Raw genomic sequence first — 17729 nt, 5'->3', positions numbered from 1 at the left:
TCTTCTAAATTATAAGGTCCAAGAGGGAGAGTAGCCTGGATCAGTTGCAGAATTTTCTCTTATTCTGTGCCCCATTCAAAGCTAGCAACTTTCGAGTCACTTGGGTAATAGATCAGAGAAACATGCCCAAGTGAGGTATGTGTTGCTTCCAAAATCTAGACAGCTCTATTAGATTTTGTGCCTCTTTTTTGGTTATAGGAGTCAGATGCAACAATTTATCGCTCACCTCAGAAGGGCGATCTCTGTATGACCCACACCAATGGACTGCCTAAAGTTTCTTTCTTGCTTTCTTTCTTTCTTTTTCTTTCTTTCTTTCTTTTCTTTCTCTCTCTCTATTTTCTTTCTTTCTTTCTTTCTTTCTTCCTTCATTTCTTTTTCTTTTTTCTTTCTTCCTTCCTTTCTTTCTTTCTTCTTTCTTTTTCTTTCTTTCTTTCTTCCTTCCTTCCTTCCTTCCTTCCTTCCTTCCTTTCTTTCTTTCTTTCTCTTTATTTCTTTCTTTCTCTCTCTTTTCTTCCTTCCATCCTTCCTTCCTTCCTTTCTTTCTTTCTTTGCTACTGGGTATGAAACTCATGACCCTGCACTTGCCAGGCAGGTGCTTGCGCCACTGAGCTAAGTCCCTGGTCCAACTGTATGAAATTTCACTGAGGTAGAGAGTCTTGAATTTTAGTTGGATTTCTTATTCTTTAACATGAAAATGCTTTACCAATAAGTCCAGAATGGCTTTTACCTCCTGCTCCTGATCTTCCTTTTACTATAACAGATGAACAATATTTCAGTTGGTTGAGGGTTTTAGATTAAGGTGGTTTGATTTTTTCCCTCTCTTAGCAGTCTACAAATCTTATTTTGTTGTCTCTAATTTCCATCTTTATTTAAATGTTAAATTTATAAAATTATGCTTAAGTCTTCTAGAAACTTTTTTTATGCTGTAACTGAATCTTGATAAATCTTCTTTCTTTGGTTAGAGTTCTGATTTTTATCTTTTCCTATAGTAGTTTCTATTTTGCTTAGGAGTCACATAGTGTACTAGCAATCTAAAATAAATGACCTCAAAATGCTGTAATGTCCCCAAACAACAAAATCATTTATTGTCTCTGGGGTCCACATGGAATGACAGGGTACCCAAAGCAAAGAAGATGTCTTCCTTCCACCCCAGAACACTAGCCCTTCCCCCATACTCACCTATAATTTAAAAAGGAAACATATACACACATGTTGATAGAGATGATTTTGACTTCCCATTTTAAAATAACTTAAACTTATAGGAAAATTACAAAAATAGCACAGCACACAGACTTTTCACCAAGACTCCCCAAATATTATCATTTTAGCATATCTGATGCATTGTCCTCTGTCTGGGTATACTTTTCTTGAATTACGTATGGTAGACTGCAAATATGATGCCATTTTATCACAAAATATATTAGTATATTTTCTAAAAGCAAAAACATTTTATTTTAACCATATGAATGATAAAAATCAAGAACTAACATCGCTTAATATTATCTTCTATAGACCTTGTACAAATTTCACCATCACACTAAAGTCATTTGTAGTGAAAGAAAAATAATTTTTTCTGGTCTTGTATCCAACTCAAGGTCGGCTTTACCTTTAGTATCATGTCACTTCAGCGTCCTTTAATCTGGAAAATTTGATCAAGCTTTTTTTCATTAGATTACAAAACAACAACTGGAACAACCCTATATATAGTTATGCTGCTTGCTTTTTCTACTTAGTATATCCTGGACATTTTCCATTTTTGTACATATTTATCTGTCTCGTTCATTTTATTGTCTGCACAGAATACTGCCGCAATCAGGATGATCTAAATTATGTTGAAATATCAAAAAATCTGTGGCTTAATAGTAAACAGTTCTATTTCTTTTGCATATGAAGTCTACCATCTTCACTGTGTCTCATCTGTTTCCATCTTATGATCCTCCATCCCAGTATGAATTTGTACAATTGCTGCAGAGGAGAATCTGGAGAAACTGTGGACCCTTAAAATGCTTTCCAGATTTGAGGGCTCAAATCATTTCGGCATGTCAAACCTCAAAGGGGCAGAGATGTGTATAATGTATTCTATGTCTCCAGAGGAGAAGGGACCAAGAAATACTGGTGAACACTAGAAATGTATGGTTTTTGGCATGTATGCTTTTTGACAGGTATTTAGACATGAGCAGGTCTGTGTGACAAAGGGAGATCAAAACAACATGCTTTGCAATTATAATTTTAAAAAAAGAAGCAAAGGCCTCAGTGTATAATACATTTATAGTACTCTATTAGGTCTTAGATAAAACCTGCCCCTGCTCAGCATAATGAACTCTTAAGGTCAGACAGTGCAAACAGCTGCACTACACGGTTAGTCAAAAACCTCAGAGTCATTTATTCTCAAATCAACAGCCACACATTCAGCATCTTAGGTTACTGCAGCCGACATCCGACTGATAACAAAAATGAGGATAAAAGTACAATGCAAGATCTATCCATGACATCCACACTAAATGAAGACTAGATTTAGCATTTTTCCTACATACCTTATGATTCAATCCCCTGGACAGTATATAAATCATATATTTTCCACCAGTAAAAAATAGACACTCCAAGATAACTCCTAGGAGGAAATATTGGTAAGCAGGATCACCATGGAAACAGAGGAATGACAGACACTGCAGTTCCCTAAGCCTTGGTGTTGTCCTGTGTATCAGAAACAATCCACTCTTCCACTCTGTATGACTGCCATTTTGTGTTTCCTTGTCCTTTTTGTATTATTATTTGTATGGTAGTAAAAATGTAGATCTCCTATTTCTAAATATTTATTTCATATATATAAAAATGTATTTCCATCATGCATTTATTCTGCCTTTCCTATATACAATATACACAAATAGAAGTTGAAAAAAATCTTCTCGTATGTAAATATTTTATATAAAAATTAAAGGAGGGGCGATCAAATTTAATGCCACCATTTTTTCTGCTCCTTTCTCTTCTTCCGTCTCCTCCTTTTTTCTCTTCTTTTTCCCTCCTTCCCCTTCCTTCTCCTTCTTTACTGAGGATTGAACCCAAGGCCTTCATAGTGACCTACATCCCTATTTTTCATTTTCAGAGAGGGTCTTGACATGTTGACCAGGCTAGGCTGAAACTTGTGCTCCTCCCAACCTGGCTTTCCAGAGTGCTAGGACTACAGGCACACACCACCATACCTAACTCCACTTGCAACTTATAATGCGTTAATGATTACATGGCTGCTAACATCATGTGGAGAAAGATAACCAGGTATTAAATATGCCTTTTGTATCAACATGTAAGGAATGTTGTCTTAAAATCATACCTGAAACTATAATCTCACTACCAATTTACAGAAAACATGAAAGACAGAAGAACAGGGTAAATTTTAAGAAAATATAATCAGCCAAATCCAAATGTGAGAAACCAAGTCACACCAAACAACACCAGATTTTTCCAGAACGAAGTTATACAGGAAAAGGTAAGGCAAAGAGGCAACTAAGGGATGCAAGAGAAAAGATACAAAAGATGTATATTTTTAAAAAGGCAAATGTGGTGTATTAACTAATGGTCAACTGGTAACACCCAGCTGAACTGAGTCAGTGTGGAGGGCCTGAGGATTGTGGTCAACAGCATAAAAGGAGAACTGGAGGGGAAGCTGGTGCCGTTGATTCTCACGGAGAAGCTTGACTCGCTGGCTTTCCTGATATGAACTTGGCTATTCTCATCATTGGAGGAGCTCAGGACCTCGCTGTTGCTGAGGATGGCTCCAGTTCTTTCTGGGGGAGCTCAGGTCCTTACCTTGAGCATCGCTTCTTGAGCTCCAGTCAGATCCCACAGCCTGCTGGCACAGATCCTTCATCCCAATGGCACAGACTCTTTTAACTTCCACCAGTGACTTTTGGGCCTTCCCTGTGCAGTTCCTTGAAGAAGACTTACATTGAGACATTGCCATGAGCTCGAGGCCTTCAGTTAGACTCACGGTGGGGGCATTGCCATGGGCTCTACATCTTCAGCTGGACCCATCCAGGACATCACTGTGGTATCCAGGCCCTCACTGGATTCTTTGTGTTTTTTAAATTATGTGGCCAGATCTACACTGTTTCTTATTTGACTCTTTGGGTGAATATTATAAAAATCCTATACATTATGTGTCCTGTATTGAATCTTTTCTGTTGTAAACCCTGACTACAATAACAAATTAAGCTTCATTGTGATTGAATTATAAAGAAAGTAAAGAAGTGACCATGAAAGTCAACCTGTGTTTACTTTTAGAGAAATGAAAGGACCCCTGTGGCATGGGCAGTATGTACACCTGCAGTACAGCAGAGAATGAGACAAAGGCCTGGCCCTCAAGCTTCCAGCGCTATTAAGAGAGATAAATAAATAACATAATGTCAGCATCATCATCTGTTTTCTGTGGCTATTGTTGAGTACTACAGACGGTACTTTAAAAAAGAAAATCAGCTTATTTAGCTCACAGTTCAGAGAGTCGAAAATTCAAGAATATGCCATGGGGTTCTAGAGCCTTCTTCCTGCCTGTATCAGCACTTGGAGAATCAGAACCAGCATGCCAGAGAGAGCTCGATTTATAAAAAGTCCATTTCATGGTAATCAATTAACCCATTAATATACAAATGGATTAACCATGACTCAATTACCCCCCAAAAGTCCCACTCTCAACACTGCCACAGTGGAGACCAGGTTTCTAACACATTACCCTGGGGATGTAGAAGACAACAGCAAGCAGTTAGTTGTGTTACAAAAAATATAAAATATAATAGATCCCGTATTTCTAAGGAGAGTGCTGTTGCACTCTTTACATAAAATATATATAAAATCTAATGATTTGATAAGGCAGAAGTGCCAATTTTTTTCAATATGGTATGGCCTATTAAAAGGCAATGAAGAGAAAATAAATAGAAGCATAAAAAGCACGAGTGTCTACAGGGAAGAGAGACAACTACAAAAGTATAAAACAGCCACATCCACAGGGCCTAAATTTTATGAAGTAAATCTTTTGCTACAGCTACAAATTCATGATTCCACATACTGATAGGGGTGTCCTCTTCAGCTGTTTGGTTGAGGTCACACAAGTTGGGGTGTGGCCCCTGTTACCCTTGTTCACCTTGAGGCTTGAGTATATTTCTGACACTCTGCACTGCAGAGTTTATCAAGAAAATGAGGGTCAAAGTAGGAGGGCATTTGTCCCCAGAGAAGAAAAGAGCACAGAGGACTGAGTGGAGGAGCCTAAGTAAGCCCCAGGTTAGGGTCCATCTGCAGGACCCAGCCCTGCTGCTGGCAGACTGGCAGCGCAGCGTAATGGACACACAGACCACGGAAGGTCCGTGAAAAGGCTACTTTCCCTTGGCTCACTTTCGAAACCAGCTCTGCTTGAAAACTCATGGTAATTAACAAGCTTTTCTTTCTTGAATACTTCTTAATATTCATCTCCACGTCTTTCAATATTTATTTCCACGTCTACCTCCCTAAAAAGAAGCATTTTTGTGTTGATTAAAAGCCTGAAGAAACTCAGGCTCTTAGAGACTAAATCACTTACCCAGCATCGGAACAAAGTCTGCCAAATGCCAAAGCCCAGAGGCTCTCCATGACCCCTCTTTGTAGGCTGCTACTTGCAGAAACTGGTTGTTATTAACCAAGTGTTACTGCTAGAAAGTAACTCTCACTCCCCCTCAGCTCTGAATATTAAAGATTAAACAAAGAACCAAAATGGAAAAACTGCATTGGTTATGTAACAGAGGAGGCAAACCTGAGTGGAGGGTGCCAGTACGTCATTACAACTGCTCAGGACGCTGTAGCAGGAGGATTACAAGTTGGAGGCCAGTCTGGGCTAAACAATGAGACTTGGTTTCAAAGCAAAACATTAAAAGAGCTTGAGATGTAGCTCAGGCTAAAGCAGTGCTGGATGTGAGTTCCAGTAACACACACACACACACACACACACACACACGCACAAACACACACACACACACACACACAAACACAAACACATACACACACACAAACACATACACACACACACAAACACATACACACACACACAAACACACACACACACACACACACACACACACACACACACACACGCGCGCATATGCGTGATCCCAGAGTGTAGTTCTTGGGGGCCTGGAATCATATGTGGCCCAACAGCTTTGTAGATGGAGGTTATGAGGTTTATAAACAAGCCAGGCAAATCCATCTGTAAATTAAACTCCAAAGCCCTCCCCCCCCAGGATAAAAGAAGGAATTGCTTTGGTTGCAAAAAGGAAAATAAAATAGAATTTCATTCAAAGGCTTTAAGGTAGCTTGCAAATTTATTTTAAAAATAACGGATAAAGCTCCTTTTGTGACTTCCCTGAAAGAAGTGGAAAGTGGTGTTGATAAATGCTGTTTTATGTACAGAAAGCAAAACTAAAGCCATACAGTACTGAGGGTCAAAAACTACTGGTGATAAAAGGCACAGGACAGGCCAAGTAAAAGGCAGTCAGTCAGTGGGCCAGAGGTCGGTGAGAAAAGCAAAGGCCACTGTCCTAGTTTAAAGACAATAAAAGGATCTGTGCTAGCTTTTGCCTAGACAGCCAGAGGCTCATAGAATTGTATGGTCCAATATAGCAGGTTACTTAAATTTGAAATTGTGGGAGGAAAAATGTGTAAAAATTGACTAAGATTAACACTGAATATCAGAATTAGGCAGATGACATCTAGAAGCTTAGTCTCATTCCACTCAACTCAAATAGATCTTCAAGATTTAGAGACCTTTTTGGTTAACAAAAAAAGAGAGATTTAGTCATGGTGGGAATTGTTGCAACAGCCCTGTCCTAGAAAATCGCACTGTCCTAGAAAACAATATAGTTGCCCTTTATAAAGCTTGGTTATTCCTAAGTTTTGCTGAGTATCAGTCAATATATAAAACCCAGAAATTTTCTTGTAAAGGTTCTAGACTTTTATGAAGAGGAGACAGTCTGTTTTAACTATTCGAATTTTATTCTCTTTTGACATGAAACTATGGAACACTCAGATAATTTATATCACGTTAGTATTCCTACAAGAGAAAACAGGTAAAACAGTATGTAGAAAGCAGTACCAGTGAATCTTATTGCAAGCATCAGATGTACTTATGAGTTATTAATTCAAAACTTGCAATTGTTAGATGTGTATGAATTAAATGTTACAATCCCACAGTTTAAGATACTCTTCTACAACATAAATCCATGTACTCATATTAACTGTAGGCTTCACAAATCAGAGAAGTAAATAGAATGTGCAAGATTCAAGGGATAAATAATATAAATGTGTATTAGTTGTATTACCTAATTAAAGCCATAATCTGTTAATACAGCTCTGGATTTACTTTTAAAATGTCATCAAATGTACTCCTCATAGTGCCGCAGCTGCTTTCCAGTGCTGGTAAGTCGTTAAAGTTCTTCACTTTCATAGAGTCCAGACTGAGCTGCTAGACGCTGAAACTCTCCCTCGGGGTTGAAGGCTTGTTTTACATCCAAACCTCTCCCGTTCAGCGCTAAGTATTTGCTGAAAGTTGGTCGAACCCTCAACTGCTTAGGAGCTGGAAGGGTTTGGTTTGGACGGGCTGAAATAGATCAAATGAAAGTTGATTCAGAAGGTCTGCTCTCAACAGATGGTTTTTACCTGGGCTGCATTTTCAGGGAAATAAGAACACTGATGATGGAGAAAATTCCTCAGGTTTCAGGCAGTGCTGGGACTTGTGTTCTCATTAAACCTTCCTGGTTCAATGTGTCTGAACTCTTGGACTGATAGGGTCATACCTGCAACATCTAATCTTGTGTTACATGTGATCACGCCAGCTTCATTAACTGCAGACACAGTGTACCATCCTGCATCTTTCTTGTTTACATCTTGTATCAGTAAAGTAACTCTTCCAGTGTTATCATGATACAAGCTAAAAAAAATATGAAAGTACAGGAATTAGGATTTTTTTTTTCTTGGTGAAAGCTTAAATTGTATCTCTTGATCTACCTAATCTACTAAAAAGAAGAAAACAGCCACTGAAACTCTAAGGCTATTTCTAGTCATTGTTAAACAGCTGTTGGTTTCCTTAAATTAAACATCCACCTGAGACTACACAAAGCACTAGGCTCAATCCCCAGGCACAATGCACGAAAACACCAAGACCACTTTCCCACTGTTTTATTTTTGAGACAGGATCTTGGTATGTAGCTCAGAATGGATTTCAACTCTTGGTCCTCCTGCCTCAGCCTCCACAGTACTGGGATTAAGTTACACAACATCATACCCAGTTCTTCTTTCCCTTAATGTTGTTTGTCATTTATGTCTTTGAGTCATCTTTCCTATTGTTGACAAAAAGATCCTAGGATAGTTCCGGCTTTAAGTTTTGATTAGTGGAACCTAACATAATGAACTTTTATAATACTTCTTTTTATATTTTTAAACTTGAAAAACTGAAATAATAATTGCATGTCATTTATAATAGATGTTAAAGTGTAACTGGATTCATCCAAATAGACTATAGGTGAATCTGGAAATACTTACCTTATTCGGTCAGTATTGAAGCGCACCATTTCATTATTCCTTTTCCAGAAAAGCTTTGGTGGAGGTATCGCTGAGATCTGACATTCTAGTTTCACTGAATCTCCCTCATAAACTTTTTTGCTCTGTGGTTTGAAGATAAACATCGGTGCCCTTTTATGCTCTTTTGCTACATATTAATAAAAATTTGAGTATTTAGAATATCGAAAAAATAAGTCAAAACAAAATATAGTAAAATTTGTATGCAGATGTTAAAAGTTTTAAAAAACAACAGATAATAGATATTGTGAATTGGGAAGAAATTGTTCAAAATACAAAAACTGTGATGGGGAAAGGGGAAAAGAAGGAAGGGAAAAAGAAAAAATATATTTATACACAAGATGGTTAAGATAGTTATACAGCTAGTTTCTCTTAGATTATTGAAAAGAAAGGTTTTTGCTAGGATTGCTTGGACAAATATTATGCATGTATCTTTCACTCTAAATAACCACTAAGATGATGACAATATACAATGTATTGATTATTATAACTATCCTACTCACCTGTTTTGAAACTGTTTTATTTTTATTTTTTCTCTTCAAAATAATAAAACTAAGATAAAAGCAACAACAGGATTGCAAGCATTCTTAAAAGTTTTAATCAAGATACTGTAATATACTTTGCTCTCTGTACTAGAGTTTTAAAACTGTAATGCTGTACAAGGATTCATTGAACTTGTAATTGTATTTCCTTTAAAGATTTTAAGTCATCTCATGAAATGGGAGGCAGTATGAGTGATGGAAGGAAAGCTAAATATACAAATTAGGTTTGAATTCTGCATTTTAGAGGGCGTAGCTCAGCGACAGGAGCATTTGCTTAGCATACATAAGGTTGTGGGTTCAATCCTCAGCATGAAAAAAACCCATCAAATATACACACACACAAATTGTATTGGTCCCAAAAGCCACATCAAATTGGAAAATATTTCCAATTTCTTTCAACCCTCAATTAATATCTATTGTAAAAAAAATTTTCCAGTTTCTTCAACTCTCAGTTATATCTATTGTAAAAAACTATTTCTAAAGTAGAAGGGATTGCTGTGCCTATTACAGAATAATTACGGTGGAAAAATGAATAAAGAGATACTTTGTACACTTAAGTGATGTAAAAATATCAGTAATTGATACGACTTCAACTACTTCACGTACAGAGGAAATGATGGTACGATATTATAACTCTGGCTTTTCTGAGAGATTAATGAGGAGTTTGGGTAGATGCCAGCCAGTTTTTGAGCTATAATATTAAAGTATTTCTGAAGCCATTGACATACATAGGATTTGCCCAAAGCTTGAATTGTTTATGTGTTTTATTCCTAGCTCACTAGTTTTTTTCTTAGATTGAGGCCCTTCAGTATATCATAGAAAATGTAATCTCAATGATTTTTCATTGATTCAACATAGAATATAAACTCAAGAAAATTGTTCTTTAGCCTGGTCAGGCACTTACATAACAAGCAGTGAATTATAGTGAAATATCTCTTATGAAAGCATACTGTTACAGTTATGATACATTTAAAATGTTTAAATTGTAACATCTTAAATCTGGACACCAATTTCATAAGGACTACCCTACCAAAACAAATTTGATGCATAAGCTTTCTCATTCCTGTTTTCTTTTCTTTTTTTTTTTTTTTTTTTGTCTTTTTCATTTTTATTGGTACCGGGGATCAAACTCACAACCACCTGCTTGCAAGGCAGGTGCTTATACCGCTGAGCTAAATCCCCAGCCCCTTCATTCCTGTTTTCTAAAGCCAGTAGGAATATTTTTGTCATAATTAGAGATGATTTTCCTAGTATAGGAACATTGTATGAAGCTAAAAGTTGACATTTCCAGTTTTTAACTGTGCACTTAGAGTTATGACAGTTTATGACCATGTTGTAAAAGTCATGATTCAGGATGATTACTTCAAACTATACACCAGAGGAATGATTGGATTAAACTATTTTACTTTGAAAACCAAAAATATATGTAGTAATGCTTATACTATCTCATTTGGTCTAAAATTCTATAGTTTCTTTATTTCCATTCTAGAAAATCTTTTGTTGTAAATCTGTCATCTCATTTCACTGACTTTTCCTTAAAAAATAGTTTTTGATTGTTGTAAAGATATATGAAAAACATAAAAATATTGATAATAATGCTAATGACAACACAATGCACTCAACAACCTAGCTGACAAGTGAATCTTCAAATGGGAATATATCCTTCTACTATTAAACCCTGATTATTTCACTTTCAGCAAAACATCATTTGTCACATTTGTCACATTGCCATCCATTTTTTTAAATTGGTGTTCCAATAGGTTACGTAGACATTATTAACTTTAAACATGGGGTCATCTGGGATTGTCTTTTTAAATACCTTCTCTTAGAACACGGTGAACATATTTTCTTTTTCCATATGGGTGGATTTTGAGAGTGTCTTTGGAGGCTTACCCAGGACATCCAGCTGCACAGTGAAGGTGGCCTCTCCTGCTCTGTTCTTGGCCACGCACACGTAAGCCCCTGCATCTGAGACTCTGACCACTTCAAAGATGAGCGAGTGGAAGCCCTTCTCAGACACTATCATCTTGTGCAGCTCGTCGGACTGCACTGGCCTTCCATCTAGGTACCACGACACGTCAGGGGCTGGCAGCCCACTCACCTAGACATGGGGATGCAGAAGGTGATGGCATTTTATTTCATGTTTAATATTTTGGTATTTTTCTCGTTCAGTATGATACTAGGAACAAGGTGATCTTTAAAATGCTATGATGCAAAGCTGAGTAAGACATGAGTATCTTATTGTAATGTATCTCAAATATGAAGCTCTTAAACGAGATGAAAAGTTTATGATCCATGTCAAAATCTGTTGCTGTATCTTATAATAAAATATAAAATATATACCCGGCAACCCTGAAGATATACTCTTGAATTTTGTTTATTCTTGATTAGAGTATAGAAGATTGACACCATCAGCTACCACTCTCCTTAATTGTTTTGACTTTTAAAATGTTTTATTAGTATATATTTGCAATAATAATAATTAAACATTTTGGGGCTCTAATATATATATATATATATATATATATATATATATATCATCTTGATCTTTTTTACTTCCATTCTCCCCCCATTTCTTAGATCCCTTTCGCATCTCCACAAAGTCTATCTCCCTGTTTCCTAGTGTCTCTCCTTATTTTGTTCTTTAAATTATTTAAATCTAGGGCTTTTTGTATAAAAGAAACCATGTGATATTTAACTTTCTCTGTGTAATTTATTTCACTTAGCATCATTGTCTCAAGATTCATCTATTTTCCTTTAAATGGCTCAAATTCGCCAGACGCGATACACACCTCCTAACCCTTGGGAGGCCAAGGCAAGAGGATTACTGCAAGTTTGAGGCCAGCTTGGGCTGCGTAGTAAGTTCTTGGCCAGCCTGGACTATATGACGAGATCTTGTCTCCAAAACCCAAAACAAAAACACCAAATGGTTCAAATGTAGCCTTCTCTATGGCTGAGTACTACTTGTATATAGAGAGCACATTTTCTTTACCCACTCATCTGTTGAGGAGACAGGCCACTTAAATAACTTAGCGATTCTGAATTGTTCTGCTATATGCATCAGTATGCAAATATCACTATATAGGATAAATTTAATTCTTGTGAGAAGATTTTCAGAAGTACAGCTGGGTCCAAAGGAATTTCTATTTTTAATTGTTTGAGGAGGGTTCACACTGATTTCTATAGCGGGTATACTATTCACATCCCCAACAAAAGCAACAAGGTAGAAGAATTTCTTTTTCTCTCCAATCTCACCAGCATTGGATTTTTTTTTTTTTCTGTGAGTCCTTCATGGTAACTATTCTTATAGGAGTAAGACAGAACCTTGGGGATGCTTCGATTTGAATTTCTCTAAAGGTCAAAGGTGCTGAACAGGTTTTTATGACGTGACAAAATTTTAAAGCATAGCACCACTGGAAGTTATCTATCCATTTATGAGTTTTCTCAGTTTTAGTGCCTGGCTCTGATTGCAAATGGTCAGCAAGAGCTCAAAAAGGTATTTATAATTTTTAAAACAAAATAGTAAAATTAAAACCCTCAAAATTAATACTATATATTATTTTCAGGCTATCTCAACCCCATCTCTTTCACCTGCTCATTAAAATAGCTTTAAGTTACTATATTTGGAATATTGCTTCATAGTCCATTGATCTCCACAAGGACCACGGAAATTATGTGGGTTTCCTGGCTATGTTCTGGGGCTATAGTGTGCCATATGATTGGCAGTGCATTAAATGCTTTTATATGAATCTTAACATTAATTTTCATTAATAAGGAATCCCCTTTTTTGCTTTGCTTTTTCTTTGTACTGGGAATCAAACTCAGGATCTTGCACTTCCCAGGCAAGTACTGCTCCACTGACCTGCATCCCTGCCCATGAGGAATCTTGAAAAAGATTTTATAAGAAAAAGTTCTCCAAAGTGAGGATTATGCAAATGCACTCTCTCCATATGAAGAAGGATTGGGGTGGAGGTGGAGGTGGGAGGGAAGTGGAAGAAGGACAGTGGAGGTAAAAATAATCAGAGTATGTTATGTACATGAATACCCATGCCAAAATGAGACCTCACATCTGGATAACTAATATGCACCAATAAAATGAAACAATACTTCCAAAACCCCTCCACTGAAAAAACAAAATAGTCTCTTCTAATGTGTTGTTCTAACCTGAAGAACTCTTCTAATATGGCTTAAATTTGCTGAAGGAGACTGAGAGGTAGATTGTAGTTTAGAAATCCTATTGTTAGGCTATCTTCATTTAGACTATTTATTAGCCTGTTACTGAGTGACTCCTCATAACTTTATTAGGTGAGTATTTTTGCAGATGAGGAGATGAAAAGGCAGAGGGGTTAAATGACTTGTTGAAGTACATACAGTTGGAAAGTGGCAGAGCCAAGATGCAAACTCAGGTCAGCTTGACTCCCAATCTGGTTCTTATCCATTGTATATGCTACTTTTCAAGCCATGTGGCAAGTTAGGAAGTAGCAAGAGGACATTTTTGAAACTTAGTAACCGATTGGTGCATTTTCTCCAGTATTTAAAAACTCTTCTCTTACTTTGAAATCCATTCTGCAGAATCTTCCTTCTTCAATTGACATGCTTTCTGGTACTTGAATGAAACGTGGTGGGTAAAATTTCTCCTGGATTGCGTCTTGATCATTCACATCTCCTCTCGAGGATGATCTACTTCTACAAAGATATTTTAGTGATAATTGTGCATAAAAGTTGCCATTGTTTTTTTCTGCAAACAGATATAGTTTGGTCATCAAGCTTAAAAGCCTACTATCTGCTGCTTTATCTGATGATGTAATTACAATGAAGATGGACCTTTGGACTGTATTTAGCTGTGCAGTATTTGAAGATTATTATGTAGCAATTTAGAAACACAGGATGAAAATTTTACAGCTGTGTTTTTTGCAGTGCTATGAGTTGATCTGTGAGCACCCCACGGACTATTCTTATTACCTACAAAGATGATAAAATGAGAATTGAATTTCCATTGTAATTAGAATGTTGCTGTTTACCATGGAAACATGATTTTCTCATACTTGACCAAAAATCTTTTTAAAAATTTCCTATATTAAAATAAAAGTTTTGGTCATCATCTTCAGCATTGGAAATTCCCCTGTGTTTTTAAAAAGATACGTAGTAAACTTGAAACCTTCATAAACATCACTTTTTAAGATGAAGTATTTTAGGAAGCAAAACAAATATTTCTTTAAAAATTAAAAAGAAATGTTTACCTTACTTGTGCTGTGGGAACTTGTAATCGTGCATGTTCTGAGTTGTGCTGCTTGAAATTAAAACAAAGTGAGAAGGTTAACATCCCACTAGTAGCTTGAAAAGAAACAAGATTAAGCAGTTATAGTTGAAAGGGACATTTCTATTTGGCTGTATTTGTAGAGACATAGTCAATTTTATATATTCAACTTTTAAGTATTTCAATTGTAGCATAATAACCATGTCTGTAGCAAGAATTCCTCAGAGTTAATAGGACTGCTCAGCAGGTTTTAATGATGAAAATTATTAAACTAGGAATTGGTGATGTTCTTTTTTCACACAACTGTTTTACGACAAAGGAGGATGTGTTCCCCTGGTTATTTGAAATGGGAGCACATAGTACAGATTGTCCTCTAGCAAAACAGGAATAGGCATGAAGTCATTTGTGCTGGCAGTAGACACAGGGAGTTATGCCTTCAAGTGGCACCAATAGCAGTAAACACATATTAGACTGGAAAATACTTCTCTTTTTAGCTCATGGCATGAAATTCTGTTGGACACCATTAGAAATGTATGTAGAACTATAAAAAAGGCTTTGAAAAATATTATTAATTTCTTCCTGTTCAAAAGGATATATTTAAGCAAACATCTTTTAAGATTTATATTTGTGCCCCCAGAAAATTAGTTCTATTTGAAAATAAAATTAAGAATGTTAATTGACTGATTAAATGGTTTGTGATTATTTCATCATTCTTGGTAAAAAGAGATAAAAAGAAGTAGAAAATAAAGTTCTAGACCAAATATCTAAACTACACTTCTGTAGAAACGTAGACAATCTGATTATAAATTATGTATTTGGGGACAAATCTCTTTAGCTAGTATATTCTCTTTTAAAACCAGTCTTATATCCCTAATACAATTATAGCTACTCTTAATGTTCTTTAGGTAAAAATGTCCAAACAGCTGTTCAATTCAGCAATCCATCAAATCAACTAATATTTTGGTATAAAATATAAATAATGCAATTGAATTTAAAATATCCAAGTTAAGTTTTAATTTTTGGTTTGAATATATTATATTCAGAAATGAGGTATTTCAGTCACACTATAACTTGATGACACTTTGTATTATTTACGTATGTTAGTTGAAGTATGAAAAATAAGATATATCTTTTCTGATTTCAATAAGGATGTTTCTGCTGCTTTTCCCCTGTTATTATCACCTTCAGACACGAGCTTGTGGCCCCACTCCATCCTTTTTGCTGAGTCTAGTTGCACTTACAGAAACAAAAATCTGTTCACTTTTCTACTCTTGGAAGCTTTCTACTCTTGGAAGGAATTTTTCAATTCCTTGTTTCAGTCTAATTTCTTGTAAACTTTTGGAGAAGGAATGAGTGACAGAAGGGAGACCAAAAAGAGCAGTAATATTTCAGTTTCTTTTCCCACTGTGCATTTTTTGGGGGAAGAATTAAGTTGGTTATTAAAATCAAGTTGATCAGCCTGGGGGATACTCACTTTACACTTTTCATAAAGCTAACCCCTTCTTGGAAAAACTGTATTGTTAATCTTAGAGTTATTACTCAGAAGAGTTTTTGTTTTTTTTTTAATAAAGTAACATTTTTTAATATAAAAACATGATAAAGTGAATTAGATATTTCATTACTATTATAATTATATTTTAAAATATAATTTTGGGAAGATTAACAATTTATAAGAAAAGTTTATGATTACTTTGATTTAGATTTTAACATCTGTTAAAGATTCATAATTCAAATTCTCTACCCACGTAGACATTATAAAAAGAGTCTCAGGTCTAATGATTCCTAAGTGTGCAGACAGAATGTAATTCTATTAGTCTCCTGGTGTTCTGACTCTGATGGTTCATATTCAGATACTAGAGCTACAGGACATGATGTAAAGTTTAACACACCCGGGCCAGGGATTTAGCTCAGTGGCACAAGTGCCTGCCTGGCAAGTGTGAGGTTGTGAGTTTGATCCCCATTACCAGAAAAAAAAATTAACACACACACACACACACACACACAACACACACAAATATGTATCTCATTTACATATAGTGACTTGTTTTTTCCAGTGTTATTTGTAAACATAAAGCAAATCTTTTAAAACTGCACAGACTAAAAGTACTCTAACTGGGTACAATGATAGTACATAACTCTGGTCCCAGTTACGCAGAGGGCCAACTCAAAAGGATGGCTAGAACCTGGGAATTTGAAGCCAACCTAGGCAACATAGCAAGTTGCCATCTCTTTAAACAAAAAAAGGTCCCATTTAGAGAAAGAGTGTTTTAACTTACCTGTGGCGAATCCTGTGCATCACTGTTCTGAGCCTGAAACACAGCAGCTGCATTCTGAGGTCCGAGCAATCTGCGAGCCATCTTCTCCTCATACGTTAGCCGCTGTAAAGAAAGTCGGAAGAGGAGAGGGGTGAGGTTCGCTCTAAGGTTTTGAACAGATTTACCTCATTAGAACTAACACTCCAAGTATGCACTTTGAAGAAGTGTAGTTCTATCTACTGAGTTATAGATACAGTCAATGGTTTTAAAAAAAAAAAACCTTTTCTTCAGTTCAAAGCATTTCACTTAGTGCAACTTTCCTCATCTCTGGTAAAGATTCCTGTTAGATTTCTTTTTGCTTCTACAAAAGTTGACCACAATCACCCTTAAGTAAGGTTCTCTGAAGTCAGGTGAGATTCTTTCCCTTCCTTGTTGTTCTACGTAGCCTAATCTACAGTATTACATATGTAATACCATGTTTTTGAACATAGTATTCACTATCTTCATGTTCAAAAATGGTTTTATTACATGAACACTGATGATTTGTATTCCCTTCTGATAGAGAGCTGTACAACTGATATGCTAAATGTACATGGATCAAAAGGAAATAGTACCATTGCCAAGATAAGTGGGTGATAACATGTATACAGTAAGAAATACATAAGAATTATAGCTATATTTATTTGCCCATTATTATTATACACCAACAAAAATCTTGGGCTGATAGTATTTCTTATTAGTTATTTGGCTATCAGACATTTTATAACAGTGATAGTTGAAACAAACTTTTCATTGAAGTAGATTGGTTTTTCACTAGTTTTATTCTTTTACTATGGAAAACCAATACTTGACTTCACACAGAGTAATATGAAATATTCCTTATTTTTAGGTAATATTATTCCTTGCTGCCTGTGTGAACATAAATCTGTGTGACAGAAAGAACTTTCCTATTGAAATTAGATTTTTATAGTTTAATTGGCCTTTTGTACAAAAGAGATCTCTAAGAGGTCGGGGATTTAGCTCAGCGGTGTAAGAGCCTGCCTGGCAAGTGTGAGGTTGTGAGTCTGATCCCCAGTACGAGAGAGA

At 36.0% G+C, this 17729-nt stretch overlaps 1 protein-coding gene across 2 annotated transcripts in view; it reads right to left on the bottom strand.

Moving 5' to 3' along the window:
* Window positions 1–6987: 6987 nt before the first annotated feature.
* The window catches only part of Myot (myotilin), a 44905-nt gene continuing 34163 nt past the window's right edge, over window positions 6988–17729 (bottom strand). Inside the window, exons 11-17 of one of the 2 annotated variants that reach the window (XM_063230936.1) lie at window positions 16665–16766; window positions 14372–14421; window positions 13685–13817; window positions 11025–11232; window positions 8554–8719; window positions 7809–7942; window positions 6988–7612 (exon numbers count right to left, since the gene is read on the bottom strand). In XM_063230936.1, the coding sequence (XP_063087006.1) occupies window positions 7440–7612; window positions 7809–7942; window positions 8554–8719; window positions 11025–11232; window positions 13685–13817; window positions 14372–14421; window positions 16665–16766 (966 nt within the window). In that variant the 3' untranslated portion in view covers window positions 6988–7439. The remainder of the gene's footprint in view (window positions 7613–7808; window positions 7943–8553; window positions 8720–11024; window positions 11233–13684; window positions 13818–14371; window positions 14422–16664; window positions 16767–17729) is intronic. The other variant, XM_003473271.5, reaches the window with a different exon arrangement.

The sequence above is a fragment of the Cavia porcellus genome, unplaced genomic scaffold (genome assembly GCF_034190915.1).
Source record: "Cavia porcellus strain 051 isolate PalLab524CR breed Dunkin Hartley unplaced genomic scaffold, mCavPor4.1 scaffold_19, whole genome shotgun sequence".
NCBI classification, from domain to species: domain Eukaryota; kingdom Metazoa; phylum Chordata; class Mammalia; order Rodentia; family Caviidae; genus Cavia; species Cavia porcellus.
The sequence above is the reverse complement of the archived record's forward strand: the minus strand, read 5'-3'. Positions and strand labels throughout refer to the sequence as shown.